Raw genomic sequence first — 24688 nt, forward strand, 5'->3', positions numbered from 1 at the left:
GGAAAGACTATTGAATCCATCAGTGTCTATAAGTATGCAGATATTCTTCTGTGGTCAAGTTTTGAAGTTTGCACCTGTATTGTAACCCCCATGTGGCTTCATATATCACCTTTTGGCTCCCCAGATCCAGTTGTTTTCAGGCCCAGACTTCTCAGGGGTCCAGATGTCTTTCAAGGAAGACCAGTCTTCCCTGCCAGACCTTTTCATTCCTCGCTCCTGCAGGGTCCATGGAGGCAGGTAATGATGTTTCGCTGCTAGGGCATCTGAGTGTGTCTGAAGGCTGTGATGGGGAAAACTTATGCTGGTTCCAGGGACTAGGAGTTCTTTATATACAGTTGTACCATGGGTAACTTTTTAAAATATTACAAATGTCTTTTTATATAGTGCATCTGTCTTTATATTTATGTATGTCTGTTAGCTTTTTCACAGTGTGGCTTCCCCTAAAAAATCCTGGTTTGATGAAGATGCTGAGTAGCTTCTATTTGAAACCCTGAGACAGAACCACGGTTCCCAGGGCTCTTTGGGGAGGAGAAATGACCACCAAACCATTTTATTTCTGTGGTATTGACGTATTGTAAATATATTTTCTAGTGTGGTATGATTTGAAGTTTTCTGGGCAGGGAATTGCAGAGATGCCCCCCCCCCCCATACAGACCCTGTTCTGATCGCCTGTGGGACACTTAGGGCTGGACTTTAAACGATGATCTCAAAATTTGAAGGGTCACATAGGAGTAGGCAGTTTGTCAGTCCCAAGGCATTTAGGGTTTGAAAGGTCAAAAATGGCACTTTGAATGGTTCTTGAAAGCATATTGTGTTTTGAACCAGAGTTGCTATAGAGAGCATGGACTGCTGCCCCTTGTGTGACCATAGTTAAGTGTGTCTCTCCTTCACAGCTGGATTCTCTATGACAGCCACCATTTTGAGGGTGAGCAGCATGTGATCTCTGAAGGCGAGTATCCAACGCTGACCTCCATGGGCTGTCTCTCTGCCACAGCGATCTGCTCCCTGAAGAAGGTCCCCCTTGTAAGTTCCACACCCTGCAAGCTACCTGTTAAATAGGGCTCTTCATACAATGCAGTATTGGTCAGTGGTAAATTCAGTACTTTTCTCTTGCAATGCATAATAGTTGGTTTGTGGAATGTGCAACCAAAAGATGTAGCAATTAGAAGGCCATACGAAGCACAGGGAATGGGATTTCCCACTGATGTCACCACTGAGGTTCTCTACTCAGCCTAAATGGAATGTTTGACTTATCTTGCAGGATAGCTGTTGTGGGCTTAGGTCACAGACTCTTAAATTTGACAGGGTGCTGTTGGTGTCAGGGGTCAGCATCTGCCAAGACCTAAAGCCCAGCAGAGGGTCCATCAAAGATGCTTTGCCCATCAGCTCCCACCAGGAAATGAGAGACTGACACAGAGGATCCTGCTCCCCATGATGATGCAAGGCAAATGGGTCTCTGGGACAGTTTCCCATTTTCTGGCAATCTAGTTGTGGCATTCACTGCCAGTGGACATAGTGGGGTGGATCCAACCAACCAACCGAGGAGCCTTCATCCTAAGGAGCTTTCCTCCAGCTTAAGTGGCTCTTCCTTCAATGGAAGCCTCTTTAGGCTGGAGGAAGGCTTCCAAACTTTGCTCAGGGGAGTGGGAGGACATGGATCCACCCTGGTGATAACTAAGAGCACAGATGGCTTAAAAATGGGGTAAGACAGAACCATGGAAGAGAGGTCAATCCATGGCTGCTAGCCATGGAGCCTAAAGGAAGCCTTAATGTCCAGTCAGGGAAGCCCACAGCCAGGATCTGCATGCAGCAACCCTCACCTGATGATTGGATCTGACAGTCCTGCCCCTGAACCCAGAGGTCCCATTTGGCCGTTGTTGCTCATTGCCAATGACAGACCTGTTTTCCTTAAGTCTGTCCAACCCCCTTTTAACTCCAGCTAAGCCAGTGGCCACATGGGCGCCTGCTGCCCCTAGCCCACCGCTTGCCCCATCATTGTGACTGCTATACCACTAAAGGGCCTGCTAGGCCTCAGTGAGAAGAGGGGTGGGGGTTGCAGCACCAGGATCCTCCTCCTGTTCACTGTCCAGTACTCTGAGCAGGATCGGCTGCATCAGCCTTGGCCTGCTTCTGGGACCTTCTTAAACAACCAGTGTAGGAAAGTTCTCATTGGCCTGGGCAGGTTCCTCCCACCCCTGCCCCATCTGACATTATGCCAGATGCCTTTCCCCACCACCTCTCTGCAGGGCTGCCTCCTGCTTCAGAGGCCAGCCCCCCATTGCTGCTTACAGCTCCACCCCCATCTAGAGTTGCCCACTCTGGGTTGGGAAGCCCTGGGAAATACCTGGGGTGGAGCCTAGGAAGGGTGAGGTTTGTGATGGGGAGGGACCTCAGCAGGGTATAATGCTTTAAAGTCCATCCTCCATAGCAGCCATTTTCTCCAGGGGAACTGATCTTGGGCATCTGGGGATCAGTTGTAATAGTGGGAGATCTCCAAGTGCCATTTGTAGGGTTGCCAGCTCTGGGTTGGGAAATACCTGGAGATTTTTGGGACGGAGCCTGAGGAGGGGAGGGACTTCAATGGCATAGAGTCCAGTGGCCACAGCTGCCATTTTCTCCAGGTGAACTGGCCTCTATCGTCTGGAGATCAGTTGTAATAGCAGGAGATTTCCATCTAGTACCTGGAGGTTGGCAACCCTGGCCACTTGGAGGTTGGCAATCGTAAGACAGGGTGGTGGGGATCGGGGAGGGGAGGGGCTTCAGTGGGGTATAATGCCATAGAGTCCACCTTCCAAAGCAGCCATTTTTTCCAGGTGAACCGAACTTTATCTCCTGGAGATCTCCGGCCACCCCCTGGAGGTTGGCAACCCTAGCCCGCCTTCTAGATAGCTTCTTTCCTCAGGCTCCATGCCCGCAGCCTGCCCCTTCCTCACCCTCCATGAGCCCACTCTGGTTGTCCTGTGGCTCGGGTGGGTGGCGCCAGGCCAGCCTCGCTCCTGGTCAAGCAGTGGAGCACGGCCTGGCTAGTGGTGCAAGAGGGCTGTCTTGGCTGTCTCTGCTATAATCATGGAGGAGAAAGGAGGGCCTTGCATTGCAGCAGTTGATAAGGTTGGGTGGGGACCTACTGCCCGAAAGGCCATCAGTGCATCTCGCGGCAAGTCAATAATCCATTGTGAGATGTAGCACTTTGGTTCCCTCTCTACCTGTCACCCGTCTCCCTTTTTCACAGTTCTTCTCGGAGCCCTCCATCTCCCTGCACGGGCTGGAATGTTTCGAAGGGAAGGAGATTGAGCTGAACGGCGAAGTGCGTAGCCTGCAGGCTGAGGGGTTCAACAACCACGTGCTCTCTGTGCGCGTCAAGGGAGGCATGTAAGTGCACAGTCACCCGTTCTTGCTCGTGCCAGCCTCCTCTTGTGGGACTGCCAGCTGTGAGACCTGAGGAGCCTTGTCCAGCCTTTTGTAATCAAAGAGCCAAGCTACGTCAAAATTCAGAGCAAGAGATCAACAAAAAGCCATGATAAGAAACGCTGTTTGCATAACTGAAAATATACAGTTTAGCTTTACCGGTAATGACATGTTGATCAATAATCCATGAAGTTTCTACAGCCCAAATGCTGATTGCTGCAAGTCCTTTATCAGGAAATGGCACAAGTGAGGTCTTACAATCAGTAATAAATAGACATGGGAGTGTCCTAAGAGATGGTTTAGAGTAGCGGTATAAATCTGCGCATGTTTTGCACTTGTTTTCCTGGCAACTGATGGCTTCTATCATATCTCTCAAAAGTCCTTTAGTCGCAAAAGAATTGTTGCTTGCCATTCCTTTGACGCACAGTTTATTCTAGCATCCACCTTGCCCTTTCAGTGGACCCGGACATAAAGATTTCTTGGTTCTGTGCTGAGCCACATTTGGTCCTTGAGCCGCAGTTTGCAGAGCTCTGTGCCTGGGAGGTCAAGGAGCTGCTACTGCGAGCCTTTCCAAGATGATGGCCGAGGGGCAGCCGTGTTGATCTGTTATAGCACATTAAAACAAAAATCCACTGGCATCCTAAAGACGAACAACGTTTATTTAAGTCCGAGTTTTCCTGAGTCACACTGAAATAAATGTTGTTCGCTTGTAGGGTGCCAATGGATTTTTGTCACACTTCTGAGGAATTCAGCACTGACACTTGAAAACTCAAACTGAAATAAAGATGTAGAAAAGACAAGAGTCCAGTAGCACCTTAAAGACTAACAAAATTTCTGGCAGGGTGTGAGCTTTCATGAGGTAAAATGAGGTAAAGTCCAGTTGATCAGGCAAAATGCAGGATATAAATATCATAAACAAACAAAACGAACACTAAAGGAATTGTAAAGTGCAGCCGAGCCCCTAGACTCAGAATTCCAGACTCGTAGAAGGCCTTATAGGCTGACTGTTCTGACCCTCTGCTCAGCACAGGAATCTCAGACCTTGACTATTCCCGGTGGATGGCTGTCCTCTGTTCGAAGGCCTCCACTAAGTGAGACCCCATTACCCCCTAGTATTTTTGTTTTACCATCGAACCACTCTCAGCCACCAAAACCTACCCTCTGGTAACCTAAAACCTATTTGGCCTAGTCTTGTCCACTGGAGAAACAGGGAACGAGTCCTTCTTCCTTGGTACTTCCTGTAGGATATTTCAAGAGGACGATCATGTCTCTCTTCAGGGTTCTCCAGTTGTGGTTACGCCACCCACACCACAATTGCTCTTGTGATTGTCCTTGGTGTCTGCAAGCAAGGGATGGGGCTGTGTGCTCCTTAAAAACATGGGCTAATTATCTTTCTCTCCCATGCTTTCCCCCCGCTGATTTCCCCGTGCAGATGGGTGCTGTGTGAACACAGCGACTTTCGAGGCCGGCAGTGGATGCTGGACTGCACGGAGATCACCAACTGGCAGACATACAGTGGGCTTCAGCACATTGGATCCCTTTATCCCATCAGGCAGGTAAGTGCCCTGTTCTGTGGTCCAAAGAGTTTGGGAGGGGGGAATGCTGTATCTTCTATGGTTAGGGTTGCCAACCTCCAGCTAGTAGCTGGAGATCTCCCGCTATCACAACTGAGCTCCAGCTGATAGAGATCAGTTAACTTTGGCAATTGGGCTCTACGGCATTGAAGTCCCTCCCCTCCCCAAACCCCACCCACCTCAGGCTCCACCCCCAAAACCTCCCGTCGGTGGCGAAGAGGGACCTGGCAACCCTATCCATGGTGGGAGAATTAACTGAAGCCTTGCCACCAAGTATTTCTCTATGTCTGGGGTCCCCAACCTTTTTGAGCCTGCGGGCACATTTGTAATTCTGGCACAGCATGGTGGGCGCAGCAACAAAATGGCTGCCACAAAATGGCTGCTGCAGGAGGTGGAGCCAGCCACAATTGTCACAGCTTAACTTCAGTAACACAGTGCAGATCCTTGTGCTGCGGTGGCAGCTGCTGCCAAACAGGGCCGGATTTAGGTTTGATGAGGCCCTAAACTATTGAAGGTAATGGGGCCCTTTATATGTCCAGATGTCCTTTGTCAACAACAAATTGTCGCTGTTTTTTGTGTTGAATATATGCTATATGGTAATTTATGGACCTAATAGGTATCTAAAGCCATTTGCACATAACAAAATATGTATTTTATCAAAGTAATTGTTGAACTGAAATACAATTAAGATAACCAGTGATATTTTAGGGAGCAAACCAGTGATATTTTAGGGAGCAGGCTGTCAGGCAGGGCCCATTACTTACATCATAGGAGCCTACACAACACAAAACACTGTTGCTCTATGTAGGTTTTATTGTATTTGTTTTTTATCTTATATTTTGGAAATGTACATCCAGACTTTTTTTCCTTTAAATTTTTTTGGGGGCCCCAAGAGAGTGGGGCCCTAAGCTATAGCTTGTTTAGCTTATACGTAAATCCGGCACTGCTGCCAAAGCACCATTTAAAAAAATCTGCACAGCCAATCCAGTCTCCAGTAGTCAATCAGAAGCCTTGCGAAGCAAAAGCCCTACCTGGCCCTGCCCACTTCTCAAAAACACTTGGCAGCCACCAGAAAAGGTGTTGATGGGCACCATGCTGGGGACCCTTGCTTTATGCCCTATTGAGTTGATGCTGTGCAGGTGGGTAGTTCTTGTTGCCAGAGATGATAGATCTGGGGGTGCCTTGAGATCGATTCTCACTTTTTGATACACAGATGGAGGCATGGCTCCTGCTGATGTTAACATCCTGTGGGATGGCCTGACTCAGTGACCTTGGGCCAGTGGCTCTCACAGGGCATTGGAGAGGATAATACAGGGAAGGGAGAACCGTGGACACTTCTGATTTTCTTGGAGGAAGGGCATGATAAAATGCAACTGAGAAATAGATGTTTAGATACATAGACAGCCCCGGCAACATGTGCTGTGGAGAGATTGCTCCGCTTAATTAAGGTACTTGTAGGACTAATGAGCTTGGACATGAGAGATTCCTTTCTGCTTTTACCATCACCGCTCCTCACAGAGGCGGGTCTACTTTCGAATGAAGAACGGAGAGCTGAAGTCCTTCCTGTCTGTCCCGGACGATGTGGAAGACATGAAAGCAGGACGTGTGCTGGTCTCGGAGCTCAATGACCAGAGCAGCTCCATCTGGTACTACGAGGAAGGACTCCTGAAGAACCAGGTGAGGGTTCCCCACTTCCCTTTGAACTAGGAGAGTAACACTGAACTGATGAGTTGCATGGATATATTGCTACACCTCCTGATCCGGGGCTTGTGTTTTGTGTTTCTAATGCTCTCTTGTACCCATAGTCTTGTACTTTGACCCTGGTGAAGTCATAACTCTTCCCGTCATGTGACATTGCGTAACTGTCATGTGTTTGCAGCTCAGTGGGCCTCATGCTGCTTGTGTGTGTTATGTGTGAAGTGCCATCAAGTCGCTTCCGACTCATGGTGACCCTATGAGTCAATGTCGTCCAAAATGTCCTATCTTTGACAGCCTTGCTCAGGTCTTGCAAATTGAGGGCTGTGGCTTCCTTTATTGAGTCAATCCATGTCTTGTTGGGTCTTCCTCTTTTCCTGCTGCCCTCAACTTTTCCTAGTATGACTGTCTTTTCTAGTGACGTTTGCCTTCTCATAATGTGACCAAAATACGATAGCCTCAGTTGTCATTTTAGCTTTTAGGGTCAGTTCAGGCTTGATTTGATCTATAACCCTCTGATTTGTTTTTTTGGCAGTCCACGGTATCCATAATACTCTCCTCCAACACCACATTTCAAAGGAGTCTACTTTCTTCCTGTCAGCTTTCTTCTTGCTGCTTCCTGGGGGTTAAAGACGTATCTGGAAAGGTTGAAAACCACTGGGGTAGACTAATATTGGTGCACACCTGTCATGTGTGAAGCAGATTCAAACCCTTCTGAGTCCTTTCAGTGAGGGTAAGGTCTTTGTCACGTGTCTGTTTTCATTGTGCCTTCCCTTGCTCTTTCTCCCTGTTTAGATCGCTCCTGGCATGAGCTTGCAAGTGATTGGTCCAGCCAAGATGGGTACCAAGGTGGTATTATGGTCTGAGACCCGAACGCCGAGGCAGACATGGCGAATTGATTCTTTTGGGAGGATCTGCAGCCAGATGTTTGAGAACATGGTTGTAGATGTGAAAGGTAAGAGCTTATTTTCTGGGGAATCCAGAATTAAGTATCAGGAGAAGGTTCCTGAAGACAGGGGGAAAGTACTTGGACTCTATGGTTGTTTATGCATAGGAGTTTCACCTGTGGTTCGTTGCTCGCTGGACCCACACTTTCCTGTTGGGAATCTATGCACCAGCAGTCTCCAAGCTCAACTCAAGAAGCATTTGAGTCCCCGACCCTTGAAATTCTGCTTTTTAATTGGCTGTAGTGAGAGAAAAGCCCCCCCAACCCAATTGCCACATAAAAAAGTATTTTAAGAACAAAAAACAGAGCTATCTGAAAGGAACGGGATTGGGGGAGAAACCCGAGCTTCGTTTTTAAAAGCTTTCTTCTGCTCAGACCTCTGAGGAAGCATTTGAATCCCCGCCCCGTGACACACTGCTTTGTAATTGGCTGTACTGCTTGCTGTGAGAAAAGCCAAGCTTCTGTGGCCTGCGCTTTGCCTTATGCATGGGGATTTCACCCTGGCTGAGCTCAGGGGAGATGGAAGAATTGAATTAATAGAGGAACGGAAAGTCCCTGGATTTGTGAGGGCTGGCAACAAGGTCATCTCTAATGGATGGAAAACTCATGCATAACTCCAAGAAAAAACTGAGACAGACCAGGGGCAAACTTGAGTGAAAGTACCCATGCATAAATGACCTATGTGTCTCTTCCATTACTTCTGCATGGTGTGACAGCAGGTAGACTTCCCCTGACTATGGAAGATCCACTGATTTAGCAATTTGTAATAATCTCTTTTCCTTTCTGTAAAATGTATTAGGACAGCCAGGGAATAGCTTGTTGCTGGGCAGAATATCCCTGTATGTCTGTGTGCTAAGGAAGTGGGTTAAGAGTCATGGAGAGTCAGAGTGAACTATAAACATTGATAGGAGAAACTGGATAGAACTGAACTGTACTGCGCCGCCTCTATGTCTGGAGTGTTATCAATGCTACCCTGAATGTTGATGGGTTGTCATATCTTGAATTTGGATAAATATCCCTTCCTCAGTATGATCGGGGCTCAGAGATTTCTGCCCATTAGGGCCTCTGAGTCAGCAGCTGCAATAAACTGTTTTCTTGTAATATTGATCTCAGGTCTCTCTCTCCCCCCACGAACGCTTGTTTGCCGTATCAATGGGGAGACCCATTTTGGTCTCATTGCTGCTGCAAATGCAAAGTTGTTCACAGTAGCAAGGGAGCTTCCACACAGGGAAATTCCCTGTTCTTTCCCTCATGCCTACCATCCCCCCACACACACACACACCTCTGGCAGGCTTTTGGAAGTCTGAATATCACTATGTTGAAACACTACCAATAGTTTTAAAAAGGCAAAAAGCCTACCAGCAGTGTGTGTGTGTGTGTGGGATGGGGCCAGATGTGGGTGGAGAGGACCGGAAATTCACAGCTCCCCCCAAAAAAACTTTACCAAGCCCACTCTGGATATGGTCTTTCAAAAAAGATCATACCAAATTAGGTTTGGAAAAACCTGCAGAGGAGCTGGGAACATCCAGAAGGGGACAACCAGATTTTGATGTCATGAAGAAGCTGCAGAAAGATACGCTGTAGTTTGGGAGGCAGTGTGGATGGAGCAAGAGCTCCATTTGGAAGGAACCTAGCAGGAGGTGCAAACAGGGTGGTTGCCTCGGCTGGCTCACAGGCCGGATAAGAGCTCTCAAGGGGCCGGATCCAGCCCGTGGACACCCCTGCTCTAGTCCTTTGCCTTGAGAAAGGCATATCTCTGTGAGGAAAAGGGATAGAGACCTACTTTTTTTTCCTAAATTAAAGCTGAGAATTCAGAGAACTTGCTAAACCTAAAACTTTTGTGCATGCTTCTATCAATATATCAATATAAGGGTTGTGGGTTTGTTTGTTTTTAAATAGAAAACAAAACCACTCATCTTCAGGGTGGGGCAGAACAACCGCCCAGTAATTGAAAAGTGGGCGGGACAAAGAAAACCGACAGAAACATTATGCATGAGGGAAAAGGTGGCTCAAAATCGGCTTCCAGAAAAAGATTGGCGTAACAGTGGCATCAAAAGAACAAAAAAAAGTGGGGGGGGCTGGGGACACAAACAAACGAAGTGAAAACTAAGGGCACAAAAATGTGTGCGGAAATCAAGGGATAAACTGAACTGATTGGGGGGGGGGGAAACATGTGGAAAAGCCCCTGGCATGTGGCATAGCTACAGTTCAGTTTGGGGCTGTGTAGGGAAGTTGGAAGGGTTGAACTCTTCAGTCTCTGGTCTGTTTCACTAATCAAACTTGCGATTCCTGTGTTTTTATTACCATTTTAAAGGGTGGGGAGGTATGTTTTTTAGGAACATGTTCCCCCTTTCAAACACTAATAACAGCACAGGGACCCCAGTTTCAGTGAGCCGAAGTGAATGTGACTTGAAGGGTTAATTCCCAACCCCTGCAGGTCTGATCTGAATCCTTTCAGCACAGTGTACCCTACAGACGGACGCAGAGACCTCAATTTTGCCCCTCAGAAGGGATGGAGAGAAGGCGCTGAGTGTGGGAGAGATGGAGAGAAATTTATTTCTCATGTCACATTCTCTTTGTTTTCCACAGGAGGACAAACCTATGACCAGCATCATGCCATCTTATGGGATTCGTTTGACGAAAGACCCACACAGATATGGGATATTCAGGTGCTCTGAAGAAGGCAGAGACAGGAGGGCATGTGTCACACACAGAACTTAATTTTATTGGGGGGTGATACAGATGCTTGTCCCTGCATGACTGAGGTTTATGGCCAAAATGGAGGTGTGTGTGGTTTGCATCGTCGGATCAGCACAGGCAATCCTTTCCCCACAGAGCACGGTCCAGAAAGTCATGATGGTTCTGAACGTGGACCCAGAAGTGACTCTGCTCTCTTGAGTTTCTTCATTCTTCCAGCAATGGGCCTGTGTTGGGGAAAGGAGGCAGAAGCAAATCGTGTTTTTTGCAGATCTAAGCTGCTCAAGGCAGAGAGCATTTGAGAGCTCCAAGATGCGGTTCATTCATGGAAGGGCACGTGGCATCTGTGTGAGCCATAGGGAAAGAGCCAACGAACGTGGATAGGTGGCCTGAACCCAGATGCCTTCGCTTTCCAAGGCAAAATCTGAAATGGACACTCACTTTGCACACAAATAAACTTGCTTTTGTCTCTCTTCTTTCTAAAGGGATGGCTTCCCTGAACTCTATTTATGTACTTGTGTATTATAGGATGTCTTTTATAAAGCTATTTGTCTGCCTCATATTGTTTAATTGCGTTATTTACCACAAGGTTATGCATGCATGGTATCAGGTACCAAAGGGCTGCTCTATGCCCAACAAGAGACCGTGTGGACTTGGACCAGCGTGTCTTGGGTTCAAATATGCACTCAGCTGAGAAGGATATACTCAGCTGAGAAGGACCTGCGGCCAGTTTCTCTCTCGTGGGTTAAACTACGTCAGAGGGTTGTTGTGAAGGTAAAAGTAGAGGTCAGGTTATATATGCTGCCCATAGAAGAAGGGTGGGATTAAAAAATGTATTTAATATATGTACCCCTCCGCTCTGCACCTGGAGAGAACTGTTCTGCTCCCTTTAATGGAGGCTTAACGTGGAAATAGGCAGCTGAAGCTTTTCATGGCCTAGAGGTAAACAACATGCATTAAGTCTCTGTAAAAACGGTCAGGACATTATTCTCCAGGCCTGTTGGCAACCTGTTACCCAAATTAGGCAGTCTCCACTTTAACTGGGGGAATTAGCTGTAGAAACTGAGTTTAGCAAGAGGTGGGTAACGGATCTGTAATCTATGTACACCAGCATTAATCCTGGGGGAAACTCTCAAATGATCAGGCAGTAATTCAATAAAATGGATTTTTATTACAAAATAATAAAGCATATTTCTTTCAAGCAGTGATAAAACGCACACACAATTCATACAAGAGCTAAGAAGGTAAGGGTGGGAAACTGGATGAATAGCCTTAGGGCTGGGCGATATTTACCAGTCCACAAGAGACATCTAGGGAAAGCAGCACTGAAGACGGAAACGGCCAGCATTTCTGAGAGCGAAAAGGAGAAACCCACATGCAAATGGGGGTGTATGCTCAGATCCAGGACACACACATGCTATAAATGCCAACAGGACTAGTATTTATACTCCAAAATGAGTCTTGAGGCAGTATGAGGTAAGCTGGCGGTGGAAACTCATCAGGGACAAAGATTTGATTGCTTTTCCAGGGTCCGAACAAAAAGACAGGAGAGGTTTGATGAGTCATCAGGATGCAAGAGAATATCTAGACTATTCTCCTGAATACTGATTGATTGCCCAGATGGGTGCAGCTGAGATAATTAATGGTCAGCTGGGAGTGCTGATTAAATCAGATTAGTTAGCTCCGTTGTGTAGCCAGGCGTACACCTTGGACCATGGGAAAATGCATAGCTGCCAACCACCTTCCTGTCTGTGTGTATCATGTGCACAAAATAGCTCCTAAACATCTCTAAGAGGCCTCCATTTTGTGTGGAGCAGTGTCTTGCTCTTTGCCAGGCTTTTGGCCTCGTGCCTTTATGGCACCCTTTAGCAGGAGAGATCTGGCTGCTGACAAACCTTAAGGATGGCACAGCAGCTTACCAAAATCTGAATATATGAAACATATATACAGATTTTAGTAAGGTCATGTCTGCATCCCCACATCGTTGAATATTGTGCAATCATGGCACTATAGCAATCATGCACAACTGAGTTTTCCCTGTATAGACAAGACCAGTTGTGAATCATTACTATAGCACAATACCCAGCAATGTGTGGATGAAGCTTAATATTTCCTAGTGTTCAGATCATCAAGGTTGATGCTCTGCTATTGATGATCGCTATAATAGGATCTGCTTCATCCCTCTGATAGATGTCGGGCCCTTAAATAGCTGGGAAAGCAGAGATGTTCTGTTGTTCCCCCTTTCACTCAGTAGAGGTCACTGTGTGTTTCAAAACAACATATTGCACATGGATTTGTCGAGAGGGCGCATCTGCAGGCTGCTTCAGATGGATGTGTTAAGAGATGGGGTGGAGGAAGTAACTTAAATTTCTTACCCATTCTCTTGGGGTCTCAGAGGAAAAGATGGACTTACCACTTCCTTTCTTACCGGGATGCAGTACTGGTGTGTACTGGTTTACTTTCCTCCTGGGTGCCTATGCATATTAATTTCCCAGCAGGGACATTGCAAAGGCAAACCTTGCAGAGCTGGGGCTGACTTGCTCCTAAATCCCCACGGCACTTTGTGAAATAAATAAATGCATTTTCTTAACTTGTTACAGAATTCACTGTGGGTACAGGCTAACTGATGAAAGGGTACATCACCTGCGCTGACATGGTTGATGGGCCAACCATGTAGGATATATTTTCACTATATTGGAGAAATTGAGTCATTTCTACCACACATTCAGTTCTTACGGATCAGGCCAGCCCTTTTAGGGGAGGCACGAAGGAAGCCTAACTGATTTTGTGGTTTTCTTTCAAAACTGAAACCATTTCAGAGGCAACAATACATTGTTCTCTCTGCGGTTTCTCCATGACCTTGGTACAAGGTGTTCCGTTTTCTGAGAGAACGAGAACCAAAGAGTCTGAGTTAAAAGCGCAGTCCCCCTCCCTATAACTGAATAGAAGAAAATGTGAGTGAATTTTAAGTTTGCATAAGTGCAGGATTTTTGGGAAAGTTCAAACCCTTTACTTCTATCCCTGGCACGAGGGAGGCTCATAGCTCACCCACCCTCCAGCCTCTTCAGTGGCAGCTGTATTAAGGTAAGAACCGCCTGCCAACCATAAACCCAACTGGGCAATGGCCTTTATGGCACCCTTTAGCAGGAGAGGTCTGGCTGCTGACAAACCTTGCCCAGTTTCCTGGAACATGGAACAGATGCCACCTTGGAAAACAATGTTCAGAAGAGCCACATGTGGCTTTTGAGTAACTGAATATCACTGGAGTGTCGGGCTAGGATCCCGGATACCAAATCCCCACACTGCCATAGAAGCTCGATGGCTGCCCTTGGGCCAGTCGCATACTCTCAACCTAACTTACTTCACAGGGTTGTTACGAGGAGGAAATGGAGGAAAAGAGAACAATGTAAGCCGCTTTGGTCCCCCGTGGGGGAGAAGGGCAGAGAGTAAATGAAGTAAAGTAAAGTAAATAAATAAACTTGAACCAGACCTCACTTTGAGTCCTAGCTCCTCATTTCCCTGGCAGGATTCAACTAAAGAACACATCAAATATGGATGCGCTGAAGTCAGCCTCTCCTGCTGGGAGCATCTCCTAGGTCCTGCTTGGGAAGGGAAATTCTTACTCAAGAGGAAGCCATAATCCAGGCTAGAACAGTGTGCCACAAGCGCAGACTGAGAAATACAAATGTGTGCAGAGCCGGTCATAATATACTCTGCTTAATGTGTGTGTGTGGAAAACATTCGGATTAAAATAAAATTACCATCCCTCCCAATTAATTTTCTATGTATTTCTTTGGTTTTTTGTCAAGCATAAGTAAAAGGGTTAAAAGAGACTCGAAATAATGAATAACTAGATAGGCCAGGGCCACTGTTTAAAATAACTAGGTAAGCCAGTATGGACGTAACATGTGTCTGGCTTTAAGACTGATTGGTGGGGGAGGTTTTTTAAGGCATTAGCCTCACCCTGGGGACAACTGCCCCCCCCCCCATCTTCTGACGGCCTTCACTAGAGAGTAGGACGGTTTCATTTGCTTGTTATTAATCGAGAGCATTTTCTTTCTTTTCTTTAAAATAGACACCGTTTTACAAAACTAACGAGAGGAGCTGTGGGTGTTGTGAGTGCAGCTTTCCCGGGGATGAACCGAAGGCCAGAGAGAGAAGGCTTTGGCAAAGAAAAGCTCTCGGCCTAATTATTAACGAACCACACGTTGCCCATTGGGAGTCTGAAAGGGCTGTCGTCAGCATTTTGGACCTGGGCGAGAGGTTGCCAGTTGACCCAAAGCCCCACCACCCCATTTTAGTCCTGACCCTGCTTGTGGGAATAGAGTCTCTGGGCGGAAACGCATGGGAGGCTTTGCCTTGGGTTTGCCGCTCTCTGGATGCACATTTTCCCCATCCGAATTCTGGAAACTCTGCATGGGGGCTTATTTTTGAGTTTTGAGAATTTGGCTGGAGAAAATGTGCATTTTTAGAGAGTGGCAAATCCAAGGCAAAACCTCCCATGCGTTTTCACCCTCTAAGAGCAGGATTCTGGTATACGATTTCAAAGGAGATGTAACCAAAGGAGCACCTTCTCTGACTAGATTTTGTAGCGTGTGGATGGCCAGGCTAGGCTACGTGTGTCATTTTGTGTTGAAATGCCGTTATTCTGACAGGAATGTTTCCAAGTCTGACTTTTTGTGTTATGTATGTTGGCAGGGTGGTGGTGAAGTTTTTCTTTTCCTTGTTGTCTGCCGTGAATTATTGTTTTGTGTTCTTTATTGTGTAAGCCACTTTGAGTTTTAGGTATGAGGTGGGATGTTTACCTATCTAACCCTTTTTTTATCAGGGTGCTGAAGGTGGTATACTATGCTGCTCAAGATTTATGACTAGAGCCCCGCTTGCAACAGAAAGTGACATGTTTAAACCAGCAGAGCGACAGCATCCTGTTTTGGGGGGTGTCGGCCGTTAAACTAGCAGGCACCACATACTGACTTAGCAACCTCACTAAAGTGGAACTCACCTCTGAACGTGTACAGAATAACTTGAAATCCGGGGGTGGGGGGGAGAGAGAGATTCAATTGCTAAAGAGATTCAGAAACCAAACCTGCTTCCCATCTCCATCCTCCTGCATGAATCCCACCAATGGGAATCAGTTCACCTGTGGTTGAAAATGGGGTGGGGGACTTATCTTTAGTTGATCTGAAAGTGCCGTTTGTGGTTTTTCATGCATTTCATAGGAAACACTGCATGGGTGTGTATATGTATCACAGCAGAATAAATAAGCCACACAGGCATCCTGTTTTAAACAGGAAAAAAACCCTAACCCATTTGCAGCTGCAGAAGTTCCATCACCTACAACTGGGGTTCTGTGAAGCTGAGCTTTGAAGAAAAAAAGAAAGAAGAAATGTACCGCCCTTTGATTTCGTTTTCAACTGTTCAGGCTGTAGCCTTTTTGCTTAGGGCTTGGATATGAAGATCCATAAGTGAATGATTTGTGAAATAATGTCTGCAATAGATAGTAGGTTCAATCCCATGATTCACCCACCCTCATCCTACTCGTCTTGTACTGCACTAAACAAGCATGTCCTGACATTATTATAAATCAGACTTATAGCTGGCCGACATCTACGCACTGGCCCCAACAACTCCATGTGCTGATTTCTATGCATCAGCCTCTGTTAAAGATTCAGGAACAATCTCAGTCAAACTCTTCCCTGGCTTAGAACCCATCTGCTGAGGAATCTGGGGTGGGTGTTAAATAGGGATGCCAGCCTCCAGGTGGGACCTGGAGAGCCCCCAGAATTACAGCTCATCTCCAGACTACAGAGATCAGTTCCCCTGGAGAAAATGGCAGCTTTGGAGGGTGGACTCTATGGCATTGTACCCCACTAAAGTCCCCGTCCTCCCAAGGCTCCATCCCCAAATATCCAGGAGTGACCCAACCTGGATATGGCAACCTTACACCCCCATCCCCCACCAGTGGCCAGGGGCGACCTGGCAACCTCAAAATCGTACAAGAACATGCATCTTCCTTCTGTGATTTTGCACTGGTCCCAACTGGGCTTGCTAGAATAAGACAAGTCTGGCCTGCCCATATATGTTTGACTGATAGACAGAAATCAGCGCTTGAATCTTTTTGTGGCCTGGAGTTCAAGCTGACAATTTGTTGTTTGCTGCAGCTCTCATGGATTAAAGGGTCTGTTTAGGCCTAACCCTGAGATAAACACTTCTGAAGAAGCCATATGTCGTCATTTACCGGCATCTGCAGATTTTCTGAAATCCCTAAATCTGTGTCTCTCTTCTTGCCTTTTAGAGAACTGTTGCAGATACCCTTTTGAAAAGGTAAATCAGTCTTGTAGGGCACCTTAAAGACAAGATTTTATTCCAAGTATAAAATGTTGCGCACTAGAGCCTAGTTGTGTCATCTATGGACAAAGTGGCTCTATGTGAGTTTTCAGGCTTCATCTCTCTCCCCAGGCTCTCTCAAAATTAAATTTCTGACAGCGGAGGTGGATGCCTCTAGTTTCTAGAGGACATCCACCCGTGCGAACTGTAGAGTCAGTGAGGTCAGAGCTAGGGTTGCCAGGTCACTCTTCACCACTGGCGGGAGGTTTTTTGGGCGGAGCCTAAGGAGGGGAGGGTTTGGGGAGAGGAGGGACTTCAATGCCATAGAGTCCAATAGCCAAAGTGGCCATTTTCTCCAAGGGAACTGATCTCTATTGGCTGAAGATCAGTTGTAATAGTAGGAGATCTCCAGCTAGTACCTGGAGGTTGGCAACCCTAGTCAGAGCTTTAGCCAGGTTGGGTCTAGAGGGTGCACTGGCTCATCTCAAATTAGATTTTATTTACATGTTTTAATTTGCAATATAAATATTAGAACAGGAAACTGCTTGTTCGTTGTTGTTTTTTAAAGTAGTGGCTGATGGTTATTTCCCTGGCGGTAGTACTCTATCTTTCACTTTCCTGACCACAGCCACCACTGACGCAGAGTGGCTTTTTCGAGATCACTGTCACCCTTGTGCTCTGACTGAGTTGCCAACCCTTGGAAGGAATAAATCTGGTGAGGGACTGGTTGGGGGGGGGGCATTTACCCAAAGTTAGGACCAGTGGGACCAAGGGGTGGGGCCTATATGCCCAAGGACAGCTGAGGGGCTCAGAGGGCAGGGCCAGCGGAAAATACAAATTCATCTAAGGTCAGCCTTGATCAGTACTTGGAAGTGAGACATCGATTGCTATGCAGAGGCAGGCAATGGCAAACCACCTCTGTTTGTCTCTTGCCTTGAAAACCCTGCGGGGTTGCCATAGCTTGGCTGCAACTTGGCAGCACTTTTCACCTCCAGCAGAGACAACAAAAAGGCAGGTTTGTCAGCTATGAAGACTTCATTTTATTGAATAAACCAAGCAGGCAGCACCCTGACTTTGGGAGAGGGGGGGAGTACAGAAGGCAGTAGAGCTTGAAGGGGTATCACTTTTATCTTGCATTTGCATCTGATCTTGAACCATTTTTTGCAATCATGTGAGGTCTGCCAGTTTACCAGAGGCTTCATCTTCTCAGACTGCACAACTCAAGGATGGGACTTCCAGTCTTGGCCACTGGACATTTCCCCAAACGCTTCTGGAGCCAGGTGAGAACATACAGCAGATCTTCTCAGGAACAGCAGATCTTCTTAGGAGACACAGAATGGGACTGCTTGAGGTGGTCCATTTGGGTACCATTAAGGATGGCAGATCTTGAACCATCATGGGCATGATCCTCCATGATATTCTTCTGTGCACGCCCCACTTCAATGGACAGGAGCCCTTTCTGTCCAGTCGTGGCCTAGGATAACAAGAATGCTTGGGGAGGCGCCATCTGGGTTTTCTGCCTTGGTCATCAAGACACTGTTATGAAGTCTTTGGTGTGGTGACTTTTTCTAAGCAGGCTTCTGCTTCTGAGAGAAAACCGTCCACCATTCTGGCTTTCTTGGTATGAACCTCGGGCACTTGGAAAGGGATCCTTTCTGGCATTTATTTTGTGGGCAAGGAGCCTCGGATCACGGAGAAGAGCACATGGCACAGCGTTACGGAAGGACGACAATTACAGTACAGCCGGTTTGTCAGGGGGTCAGCAGCGGCAAGGAGGGATTCTTCCAAGGTGGATAAGAGTGGGAGGATCCTCCTGGGATTTCCCTTAGAGGAGGGAAGCTCCAGGCTCAGAAGACTTGCAGAAAGTGACCCAAGGCCATCAGGAATGACAGAAGGAAAGAAGCTGGTCCAGGGAAGAAGCACATGGCCTGGCTCTGAGTTGGGGCAGGGGCAACGGCAGGTTCATCAACTTTAGTATTTTTGTCTGAGCTGGGGTCCTGGAAGAGGGATTCATAAGAACATTTTATACAGAATGAGAGGTATTTGGAACAACCAGTGATTTATAGTTGCAGGCTAATACCATGAAACTTGAGTGAACTTCCCTTCCTGAACTCATAACTTACCATGAAAATCTAAAACTTCCCCCCTGCACAGATCCTAGATTCCACCCTTTGCATGCTATTAGGGTATGCCATTCCAGCTTACCCAAGAGCATCATTAACATTCAAAGCGTCTTTTCTTATTGTACCAGGTCCAGTTGCACGCAAGCACGTGTGATGGATCCCTGACAACCTTTTGTTTGCTAGAGAAAACTGCTTTGGGAGAAACACAAGTTGCCTCACACTAAGGTCATTTATGCATGGGTACTTGGACTCATGTTCGTCCCTGGACTGTCTCTGTTGTTGGAGTAATGCATGAGTTTTCTGTCCATTAGAGATGACCTCACGCTCAGCCCTCACAAACCCGATTCTTCGATCTCCCCTGAGATCAGCCTGGGTGAAATCTTGATGCATAAACCAAAGCACGAGAAAATGAAGCTGGGGGAAGTTACTTTTCTCTCCCAGCAAGCACTGCAGCCAATCTTAAATGCTTCCTGGTTTGTCTCCCATGGAGTTCTTTACTGAGCAGACATTTGCCTCAGTACTGGCTTTTATAACGGCTTGTGTTTCTCTCCCCCCTTCCATTTCGTTCCTTTTACAGAGTCTCTGTTTGTGGATTTTAGCACGACACTTGGGTTTCCGCCAGGGGGAAGAGAGAATCTGGGCACTGAAGCCAGCTACAAAGCAGCGTTTTCAAGGCGCAGGGACTCATGCTTCTGGGTGCGAGCAAGCATTGAGCAACAGGTAAAACGCCCATGCATAAACGACCTAAAGCTATTTATGCATGGGATGTTTGTGTTGGGTTTGCCGCTCTGCAGATGCACACTTTTCTAATCCAAATTTTCAAAAATCTATGCATGGGGGCTTTTTGTCCTGAAGAAATTTTAGGAGTACCTTTTGATCAATTATGCATCCCCAGCAAAACTGTGGAGCTTCAGAGTCCCTCTCCTTGAAAACGCTGCTTTGTAATTGGCTGTAGTGTATTTTTTTGAAATACGCCACCAGCTCCCGCCAGTCCTGCAGTGGGATTCTTTCATTTTAACTGAACCGAGCGGCCATTTTACAGCCAGCAGAGAAGGGTCCGAACAGACACCTCCCTCAACCAATTTGTTCCTGGCTATCTCGCTGCAGGGATCATAAGAAAACTTCTGCTGTGAAACTAAGAGTGGGGGAGGGGAATCAGCCCAACTCTGTTTGCTCCCTGGGGTGAAAACGCATGGTCGCTTTAGCCTCCTTTATTCCCTGTTTCAGCCAGGATTCAGCCAGGATCGAACCACATTTGGTGAAACGCATGCGTTCGATCCTGGCTGAATCCTGGCTGAAACAGGGAACAAAGGAGGCTAAAGCGACCATGCGTTTTTGCCCCTGATGTCTGTAAGCACTGTGAAATTGACCAAGAGGACATTTATGAGCGGAGGGCAGGAAATCTTGTCCTGGTCAGCTAGCACCCCCAAGTTTTTTGTTTTCTACTGTAATTTTAGTGAAAAAATGCTAAAATGGTAAATATAAATGAAGAGCAGCAGAGAAAGACCCTGCATTCCCTCACACACACACACCCAAAATTTGGGCAACTGGGCAAGGTGGACCTGGAAACGGTATGACAAGCAGTTACATTCCTGAGATCCTGGAGAGCTGCTGCCAGTCAGAGTAGGCAAGACCGACCTTCATAGACAAGCTTCTAATTCGGTAGCTTCATGAGTTCAATATAATCATTATCATCTTTTATTTATATCCTGCCCTCCCCTGACCAGGCTCAGGGCAGCTACCAAAAAAAGTTAATATACATAGATGTTTAATTACAAAATTTAAAATATTAAACATTAAAACATTCTGGTACGCTGCATACGCTATAACCCCAGTGAAATAACTGCATTCGAGAGCCACTGGGTGGATCCAAACTGTGAATCAATTTTATGTGACACCCCCTCCCACCCAGTACTTGGGTCTGATTTATATTGCAGAGTTTAAATGCCTAATTGTGCATTTAATGTGCTGGCCATGCCTGAGCATATGTGCTGAATTTCTGTGATGCATTCACTTTGTAGGAAGCTCCGACTTTACGGTGGTTTGAGCTTGCAGAGAAAAAGAGAAGTTTATTCAGCTCTGTGTTAGATACTGTTGCCAAGCTTTGGAGCTGGCCCATGCAGCCTGTGTCTTGGGCGAAAACGCATGGTCGCTTCAGCCTCCTTTATTCCCTGTTTCAGCCATGATTCAGCCAGGATTGAACGCACGTTTGGCGAAACACATGCGTTTGATCCTGGCTGAAACAGGGAATAAAGGAGGCTAAAGCGACCATGCGTTTTCGCCCTTGAACTGCTGTTGGATCAGCATCCATTAGCTGGCAAATAATCTTTCATTCCTTGCCATGAAAATCTTCACCAGCTGATTTCTGCAGATCATGCCCCTTTTAAAGCCACTGGAGTAGGCTGGGCTGATTTCCCCTGGTCAGTTGGCAACCCTATGTAATGGATTTTTAAAAACTGAAATATTTTGTTTTCATTATTCATTGTAAGTTGCCTTCAGCCACAAAGGGAAAGGCAGGATGTAAACATTTTAATTAATAAATAACTTTGGAGCTTGTGCATTCCACATGAAGCTACCTTACACTGAATCAGACCCTTGGTCCATCAAAGTCAGTATTGTCCACTCAGACTGGCAGCAGCTCTCCAGGGCCTCAGGCAGGGGTCTTTCACATCACCTACTTGCCTAGTCCCTAGGGGCTTTACCGGTCTTTCTCCCACTCAAAGAGATCTTTAAGTTGGAGTTTGCGTGGGCATACATTTGCAATGGGTTGGATAGAAGTTGCCATGCTTTCTGCACAGTAGCAGTCCTGCTGACAAAATGGCATTTCCATTTGCGGAGGAGGAGAGGGCGATTTTTATCGATTCCCGTTTGGGTCCGCTGACTCAATTTTTGAGGGCACACAGGTTACAGTGGTGGGTGGGGAATGTTGCCTTCCTGTCCTACGGCTCTACTCCATGCTAGCTAAGACCCAAGACAATCGGTCTAAAGAAAAAGTAATGTTTCCTTTGTTCTCAAATGGGATTAGGGTTGCCAAGCAGCGGGTACTAGCAGGAGATTACAACCTGCTGTTACAACTGATCTCCAGCCGATAGAGATCAGTTCACCTGGGGAAAAATGGCCACTTTGGCAATTGGACTCTATGGCATTGAAGTCCCTCCCCTCCCCAAATCCCACCTTCCTCAGACTCTGCCCCAAAAACCTCCTGCCAATGGCGAAGAGGAACCTGGCAACTCTAAATGGGATATACATATATATTGCAATAGGCCCCATTTTAGAAGAGGTATTCCTTCAGAGAGTCAGTGTGGTGTTGTGGTTACAATGTCAGAGTAGTGTCAGGGGGGCCCAGGTTTGAATCCCCACTCTGCCATGGAAGCTTGCTGGGTGACCTCGGGCCAGTCCCACATTTTTAGCCTCACCTACCTAACAGGGTTGTTGTGAGGATAAAATGGAGGAGAGAAGAAGGATGTGAGGCTCTTTGGCTTCCCATTGGGGACAAAGGCAGGATATAAATGAAGTAATTAAATAAATAGTGAAGGCAGATGCTTCTTCTGGCACTTCTATTTTTAAAAATGTGTTGCTTGGGTCATTGGGAGGTGCCTTGTTACTTGATCAAAAGATTTTTGAGCAATTAATCTCCCTGATCAATGGATCCCAGGTTTGGCAGGCCTTGTTTTTATCTGTACTAGTATAGTTTCTATTTAGAAGTTGGTAAAAACAGCAAATAACTTAACTTTTTTTAATGCTAGAGATAGCTTACCTTTCAAGATTCTCAGTGCAATCCACAATGGGGTTACACCCTTCTAAATCCATTGGGCTTAGAACAGTGTAACTCTGTTTAGGATTGCACTGTAGATTTGTTATACTATTAAAAGCTGTGCATATAATGGAATTTGATGTGATTTCAGCTTTAAAAGCATAGGAGCCCCAGCAGGAAAAAAAAAGATGCAGCCCCATACAGTCTGCTAGAGATCATTATCTCTATGGATGGATGACAGGAAGAAAAAATGTCTCATAAAATATTACTTGTGGTTTTAAAATACCATCTGGGGACACCTGTGGTCCTTGGTAGGCTTTATAGATGGTCAGCAGTGAACCATGGTGAAAAGCAAGGAGGAAAACAGTGAAGGGCCACAAGTCTTTGGAATCCCCAACTCTACGGTGAAGCAGCAACCCTTCCCCCTTTTCAACTTAACTTTTAAAATCTTCAGCCTTGCTCAAGGCTGTAGCAGAAACTGCAAAGAAGCCTCATCCCTTTCTGCGCCAGCCACTGGGGATAGGCAACCCCTAGCACATGTGGCAACAGTGGCATACCAGGCCATTTTGCTTGGCACCCAGGGCCAGATCTCTGCCCAAGCAACCAAGGGACTGGCAGCATTGCTGTGGCCAGAGGTGCAGGAGAAAGAAACAGGCCTGGCTTATGCACATCTTCAAGGGAATGTCAAGGGAATAACTCCCCCCTTGGGGAAAAAATCCCTGATCCGGATAAAGTAGAAGAATCTATGTGGGGCAATCTGTCCAGACTGCAAGTGGTAGTTTGTACAAATGAGATCTGTTACACTATTTTTTTAATGTGAAGATGTAACAGAAATATAAGAATGTTCATACAGATTGAGACAGTTCAAAAGGACATGATTTGGATCACTCCTGGAATGAGCTTTTGCCATTTGCACAGTAAATATGACCCTGAACTTCCTAAATACTTAATTGGCCAATGTTGCAATGACTAGCTACTCTGAGAATGACCTGAGGAGAAAGAGAACTATCAAAACTATAAAAAGAGGTGAGGTAAAAGGGATTAGCAAAACCTCAGGGTATTAATAATCTCCAGCATTGACAGATAAGCATTTAGGGCCAATCCAGCCAAAAGGCAGCTCACTTTCATCCTCTGTACATGTACTCAGATATAATTCAATAGGATTGTCTGCCAAGAAAATAGGTATGGCCATTACTTTGAATGAGAAATTTAGCAACTGTGTAGTTCTTCCACACTGACCCTAGGTGGGACAAGGGCTGTTACTGCACTAGGTATTCCCAGCGATGTATCAAGAGTTTGGAAATATTATAAAAAACATTGACGGTTACCGCACTTATATTCCCAGCAATGTATTAAGAGTTTGAAAACGTTATAAAAAATACTGTTCGCACTTTCTATGTATTCCCACCGATGTATTAAGAGTTTGAAAACGTTATAAAAAATACTGTTCGCACTTTGTTTGGCCCCTCTAGCTGTGAAGACGTCTTCCAACCATTTATAAACCATGGTATCCAAAAACCCTTTTAAAGCGATGTCTTTTATAACATTTTCAAACTCTTAATACATCGCTGGGAATACAAAGTGCGGAAACCCCCATCAATTTAAAAGGGTTTTTGGATGCCACGGTTTAAAAATGGTTGGAAGACGTCTTCACAGCTAAAGGGGCCAAACAAAGTGCGAACAGTATTTTTTATAACAGTTTCAGACTCTTAATACATCACTGGGAATACCTAGTGGGGTAACAGCCATTGTTTCCGCTGGATTATACCTTTCCTAATGCCAGATTCTGATCACTTTATCTGGTCTACAAGGCAATCAACACCACCAATGTCATACTTTATAACTTGGGCAAGCTTACTTGGGAATAAGCATTCTTGAACTCAATGAGAGGTTCATCTGAGTAAAGAACACAGGAAAGGGCTGTTGGTGTGACCAACAGGTGATATGTAAAGGTTTCTCCCTGTGTTCATTCACCTTCCAAACTCTGCAGCCAGCGTTAAGATAACAGATACTGCCTCTAACACCTGAATGGCCTTTGATCACCCTTTAAAACAACTTAAGCTTTTAAAAAAATTCAACTGCCACTTTAATGAATGGCTTTTGACATCTAGCCCATGAAGCAAGCGCAGTTCTTACCCCGTCTGTAGAGGTTGCTGGCGCAAAAAGA

General features: G+C 46.2%; 1 protein-coding gene across 1 annotated transcript in view; it reads left to right on the forward strand.

The window, feature by feature from the left end:
• The window catches only part of LOC130474750 (beta/gamma crystallin domain-containing protein 2-like), a 32111-nt gene extending 21771 nt beyond the window's left edge, over nt 1-10340 (forward strand). The window contains exons 13-19 of the mRNA XM_056846445.1: nt 125-237; nt 894-1023; nt 3230-3369; nt 4838-4961; nt 6498-6656; nt 7470-7629; nt 10210-10340. Coding sequence (XP_056702423.1) covers nt 125-237; nt 894-1023; nt 3230-3369; nt 4838-4961; nt 6498-6656; nt 7470-7629; nt 10210-10298 — 915 coding nt within the window. The 3' untranslated portion in view covers nt 10299-10340. The remainder of the gene's footprint in view (nt 1-124; nt 238-893; nt 1024-3229; nt 3370-4837; nt 4962-6497; nt 6657-7469; nt 7630-10209) is intronic.
• Nucleotides 10341-24688: the final 14348 nt, after the last annotated feature.

The sequence above is a fragment of the Euleptes europaea genome, chromosome 3, assembly GCF_029931775.1.
Source record: "Euleptes europaea isolate rEulEur1 chromosome 3, rEulEur1.hap1, whole genome shotgun sequence".
Taxonomy (NCBI): Eukaryota; Metazoa; Chordata; class Lepidosauria; order Squamata; family Sphaerodactylidae; genus Euleptes; species Euleptes europaea.